This window comes from Dipodomys merriami, unplaced genomic scaffold (assembly GCF_024711535.1).
Source record: "Dipodomys merriami isolate MVZ:Mamm:240054 unplaced genomic scaffold, mDipMer1.0.p SCAF_34, whole genome shotgun sequence".
NCBI lineage: Eukaryota > Metazoa > Chordata > Mammalia > Rodentia > Heteromyidae > Dipodomys > Dipodomys merriami.
In genome coordinates this window covers 17,430,802-17,436,801 of record NW_027204937.1, presented here as the reverse complement: position 1 = coordinate 17,436,801, position 6,000 = coordinate 17,430,802, and the positions used below count along the sequence as shown (strand labels likewise).

Below are 6,000 nucleotides of genomic sequence, written 5' to 3'. Positions count from 1 at the left end.
GCTTACATGGTACTGAGGAATCAAACCCAGGGCCTCATGCACGCAAGGCAAGCACTCTACCACTGAGCTACCTTCCCAGCCCAAAAGCATTTTTTTAAGGTCCAGAAGAAATGTTCCTTTTTCCATGATTCCTTTTTCTCCTCTCTAAAATGAAATTCTGCACAACTTTTATATACCTTGATACCCTCTTACCTAGACTGGGTGGTTATGTGCACAATATATATAAGCTCCTTGAAAACAAAGAGTCACATCTCACCTCTGTATTACCTAAGTCTAGAGCCTCTCATACCAAGATTCTGAACAAATTCATTTTGGTCAGAGTTACTGCCTCACAGATGTTGAATTCCTGCAAGTTAATAAATAATACTGCTGGCAGCTCAAATCACTACAGTAAGAGCTTTAAACAAAAGACCTCTAATGACAAACCATCCAGATTATTCCAGGAACATATCTGCTGCACAAATCAGTAGAAAGCATGACCTATGAAGATACTCGGGTGGGCTAGGAACGTGGCTTAGTGGTAGAGTGCTTGTCTAGCATATATGAAACCCTGGGTCCCATTCCTCAGTACCACATAAACAGAAAAAGCCAGAAGTGATGCTGTGGCTCAAGTAGTAGAGTGCTAGCTTTGAGCAAAAGAAGCTCAGGGACAGTGCCCAGACTCTAGGTTCAAGCCTCAGGATTGGCAAAAAAATAAAAAGATACTTGGCACACAATTCATAAACCAGCCACGGACATATGTACATTTCAAATGATTATAGAGATCCTTGCAAACTTTTTATTTAATTTTCAATAAAAATATAGATTTCTACCTTACTAGAAAGATACCAGTAACATCAGTTATCACACAGGAATAGCCCAACAGCTTTCTGTCTTTATACTCTAGGTCACAACTAATTCGGCCTGGTTCCTCCTCCTCTAGAATTCTAAGAGCTGCTCTGGCTCACTTAACTATCTCACTAGGGCTTACCCTTTCCTGCTGTACCCAAATCCAGAACTCCTGATTTGTGCCTCACAATACCTCAGTCATCTACAAAAGCATCTGCAAATCAGATATTTTTAGCCAGTATCAGGGACAAAAGCATTCTTTTAAGGGATGTAAGTGAATTCCTGTATTCACCCCTAAAAGGATGCTCATGTATTAAATGTGCAATCTGTGCCTCTTTCTAAAATCAAACCTTTAAGGTTCAAAGAAAAAAAAAATCCCACCCTGAACTATATCATTACCAGACACAACAGCCACACTGGAGCTGAAAGACTGCTGCCAGGGACAGGAGACCTTAAGACCATACTACAGAAAGAGCATGGGCGTTCTGTCCAGCATTCTGCATTCCAGGGCAGTACAAACAGATGCAACCTCCTTCCTGAACTTGACCCTTCCTCCTTTGCAAAGGCCACTGAACATATCTCTTAAATGCTTATTTTGGCCCTTGATCATGCTGTCCCAAGGATCTCTTCTCTTGAAGTTCTATGTTTCAGTTTGGAGAAATACTCTGTCTTTCTATGGTACTGATGGCGTCTGAGTCCAATCTTCTTCTTTTCTTCAGGTGGTGCAAGTGAGATTTGGATTTCCTATGTGCTGAGAAAACAAAAACAAACAATCAAAAACTCAAAATTTAATATTAAAAGATATATTAAACTTAACTATACAATCCTTTCATAATAAATAACAGGATCAACACATATAGAGGCAGAGCTGTTGTTTTCTTGAGATAGGCTCACACTATGTAGCCCAGGCTGCCCTTGAACTATGTGATCCTCCTGAGTGCTGAGATAACAGATATGTACTACCATACCTACCTGATTAGCATTTCTTTTTGTTTGTTGTTGTGCCAGCCAGTCCTAGGGCTTGAACTCAGGGGTTGGATGCTGTCTGTGTGCTTTTTGCTCAAGGCTAACACTCTATCACTTGAGCCACAGCTCTATTTGTGATTTTTTTTTGGTGGTTAATTTGGGGACAAGTCTCACAGATTTTCCTGCCTAGGCTGGCTTTGAATTGTGATTCTCAGATCTCAGCCTCCTGAGTAGCTATCTTACAGGTGTGCACCACTTATATAGGCTAGCTAACTTATATAGGCTCATTTTCACTATCCTGTCTGTACTCATCCACCCAAGGAAACCTCACCTGGAAATACCTAAAGAGAGGGATGGCTGGAATAAATTCTTTTGTATATTTAAAACATCATTTTTAAGGATTCAGAAGCAAACCTAAGTAAGAAAAAGGTTAGAAGTCAGACAATTTACTTGGAGAGAAAAGTCAGCTTTGTTCTCCAGCTAGAGCCTAAGGCAAAAAACTGGGCTCTGGACTGACTCTCCATGGCAGCAGGAGATGGGAGCAAGGACTTGACAGATGGCACTATAGATGGGCTTACACAGCCAAGCTCACAAAGACTCACAAATGTTGCTTCTCTAAGGCTCTCTGAAGGACATTTGACAAACCAAATCACTAAGTTTCCTTTACAAAACAATCAGACACTCTTTCTCTTCCCCTTTCATCATTATAAACCAAGAACAATCGTGGCTTCTTCTGCTGGTTGGGCAATCACAGCCATCCCCAGTCTCTGACAATGGAGTTCATTTTGCCAGGGTTACCAGTTAATAGACCTAATCATTCTACTGGTTGATAATGGAGAAAAAAAGCAAAAACAAAAAAACACTTTTCTAAGAATCCAAGCAAAGCAGTACTCTGAGCAGGATTCCAGGCTGCTGGGTAAACTGTAAGACCCACCATGCCTAAAAGAAGTGAGCCCTGGAATGTGACTAAATTCAAATGGGGTGAGACCTCCTGGGCCTTCACTGTGTGACTACAGAAATCCCACAGGAGAGTCCAATAGAATGAATGGTGACTATCAGAGGGCGGATCTAAGCAGACACTGAGCCTCTGGGCAGTGCCTTTGTGCCAATGGTACTACTACTCTCTACATTTGACTGACAGGTTGGCTCTTAAAGCTTTTCCCTTGCCATCTTTCAACACAATCTCAGCCACTACACTACTTCAATAAACTACCTTGGGAAGTACTGAAGAGGCATGGCTTCTCAAGACCATGCTCTAAAGGAATGACTGTACTTCCTGCTCCCTCCCAGCTGTGCTTCTGCTTCTTCAGTCTCTTGCATGAGTTGCCTTCATTCCTTTATAATGGTATCTCACCTCCACTGAATCCTAAACATGAAAGGTCAAGAAAGTCCTCTTGAGCAGAATCATGAAGTCAAAGGAACACTCATGCCAGATGGAGCTAGAGGTCATATGCCCTTCCTTTGCATTTCAGAATGTGGAAGCAGCTCCTTAGTATGGGAAAACCTCCAAAGAATATAAGCACAGGGTCTTAAAGGAACCTGACAGTCCCTTAACATTCCAACAATTCAATACCAAGACCTTTAAATTTCAGCAAGTCAGCATGACTCTCCCCTCCCCCACGCTTACGATTTCTCCATTCCCTTCCCTGAACTCTACCTGCCCACTCACGGTCCCCAATGATGATTCGGTCACAGAGGTCACACATATGGTAGCTTCTCTTGTTCTCAGTTTCATTGTGTGATGTCTTTATTGGAGTGGCAGCAGGTTTGTGGCCCTAAGAAAACCAGAATAAGTGGAACATTAGATTCAAAGAGATCTGGATATAATTCTCTGATATTAAGAGGGGAAGGATTTTCCCAAGATTCCTTTTTTGTACCCCAGGAAGCAGGTGGGCTGTGAACAGGTTTTAGCAACAACCTTTCTAAATGTGAAAGAAGAAACAGAGGCTCCAGATTTAAAAGAAGCCAGCCCTGCTGCTTCATTCTATAAAAAAGAAGGCTTGGTTTCCTGACACAGTAACAAAAGTGTCAGCAAATAAAAATGCGCTGAAAATCTAACAATAGACTCAACCATTATTAATAGTCACCTGGATAAAACTTTGCACGATATCAAGAGCAGGTTTGAGAACAAACTCCTCCCACTTGGAGACATCAGACACCTCTAAGCCATATACCGAGGGGACATTGGGACCAGGTCCTAATAAGACAAAGAAAATTTGGGAGGTCATCTTCAATACCCTATTCTACTCTCAAGACTCTTAAATCCCTCAAGAGAAAGGATGACGGAATCATCATTCTGACTACACTTTTCATTATCAATACTACCCACGGTCCAAGAAAGACCCAGAACATGACTCATCTGTAGCCAATACCTAAAACATACAACCAGAGACTTGGATGCACAATCTTTAAAATCAGTAAACTGAATGGAGTAACAGTTCTATGACTTGTGTATGGACTACGACATACAGACAGCACATGGGCTGAAGGTGTGGCTCAAGTCAGAGCACTTGCCTAACAAGTGCAAGGTCCAGGTACTGACTTCAGGCCCCAGTTAGTACCAAAAACAAAAACAAAAACTTTTTAAGTAAAAAATAACAACAGTATATCATAGAAGGAAATAAACTCACAGCTTTAAGTGCCTTTTTTAAGTTCTATGACATCTATGGCTCTCTGTGGCAAGAAAGAAAGTTCACTGCTCTCTTTAGAAGTAGACACTAGCCTCAAATTTGCATATCCCTTTGGCAGCCCAGTGTTCAGGAAACAGCATGCTGATAAGGTGGGCTGGGAACAATAACAGGAGCCAATAAGCCACCGAAACTGAGAACTAGAAAGAGCCCTGGAATCGATTGAGTTGAACCCTTTCTTTGATAGCCAGATCTAGTGGAGTACTCAAACAACACTTCCAAGTAGGGATGAGACTGGAGGCAGCCAAGAGTTCAGCTCCAGGCATTCATTTATCACTTCAGTCAGCCTTGCTGCCAGAGTTTAGTCTCTGCGGATAGCTTCACCAGCCACTAGACACATTTACCTTCCCTGGCCAGGTAAAGTCAGTTACTGAAAGGCAAAGAACATTGCTCCATGGACAAAAACATCAAAGGCATGGAGATGCCAACGGCTGGCAGGTGCTAGCCTTTTGATTGTGCCAACCACAAATAAGATTCTTCGTAAACTGGACTGGGCTGCACCTGCCACCACACGGAAAGGTGAGACTATGAGGGTGCAGGCAGCACCCACAGCACACCTGGCCTTGGCTAAGCTCTGCACCTGTTTCCAGGACACTCTACATTTTCCTTTCTCCTCTAAGTCCTTTGTTGGGCTTCTGTGCCCTGTCTAAGCACCTTTCAACAAGTTCTCGGCTCCCAGCTGCTATTTCTGGCCTGGATCCAAGGCCAAGCTGGGGTGGGGAAGTCCCCCTGGCTTCATGCCAGACCATATCCCAGAAGATCTGCCATGGCCAATCAAACGTGGCTCCTGACTTACAGGGCAGCTGTGCCTTTCACTCTAGCACCAGGACTGTGCCAGCACACGTGAATGAGGAACAGACATATGACACACTATGCCATCAACTCCTCCTGCCTCAGAGATGGGGGAGTTGTAGTGTAATCACAGAAGGAAGTTCTAAATTATTATAAAAAGGGCCCTTTTGTTTCAGACTGATTGTCAAACTTAGGAAAAGAGTTATATTGGAAATATGTCAACTTTAGCTGAGACTATCTTCCCCTCTATCTGTCAAGATGTACAAAGAAAAGAGGGTAAGAAGAAAGCACAGGATAAGGTACATATACTCAGAGATACCAAAAGACAGGGGCAGAAACTTCAGCTAGCCTTCCTTATAACTAAATGCAGAAGTCTACTGACAAAACACAAATATGAGATGATTAAGAAGCATATTTAAAAGTTTCCACAGTGGGGCAGCTGGAAGTGGCACTGTGGCTCAAGTGGTAGAGCGCTAGCCTTGGGCTAAAGGGCTGAGGGACAGCACTCAGGTCCAGAGTTCAGGCCCCACTATTGACAAAAAAAAAAAAAAAGTTTCCACGGGATAATATTGGAGTTTCGGGGGAGGGGGGAGGCTGGGAAGGGATGTGAAGGGTAAACAAAGGAGGAGGCTGCAATGCTTGGTAAGAAATGTACGCATTATCCTGCCCATGTAATTGTAACTCCTCTGTACAGTATGTTCACAAATAAAATAAAATTAAATTAAAT

At 42.7% G+C, this 6,000-nt stretch overlaps 1 protein-coding gene across 2 annotated transcripts in view; it reads right to left on the bottom strand.

The window, feature by feature from the left end:
• Window positions 1–548: 548 nt before the first annotated feature.
• Window positions 549–6,000, bottom strand: part of LOC138803481 (tRNA dimethylallyltransferase) — a 41,634-nt gene continuing 36,182 nt past the window's right edge. Inside the window, exons 9-11 of one of the 2 annotated variants that reach the window (XM_069987567.1) lie at window positions 3,882–3,991; window positions 3,452–3,569; window positions 549–1,579 (exon numbers count right to left, since the gene is read on the bottom strand). In XM_069987567.1, coding sequence (XP_069843668.1) covers window positions 1,476–1,579; window positions 3,452–3,569; window positions 3,882–3,991 — 332 coding nt within the window. In that variant the 3' untranslated portion in view covers window positions 549–1,475. The remainder of the gene's footprint in view (window positions 1,580–3,451; window positions 3,570–3,881; window positions 3,992–6,000) is intronic. The other variant, XR_011364950.1, reaches the window with a different exon arrangement.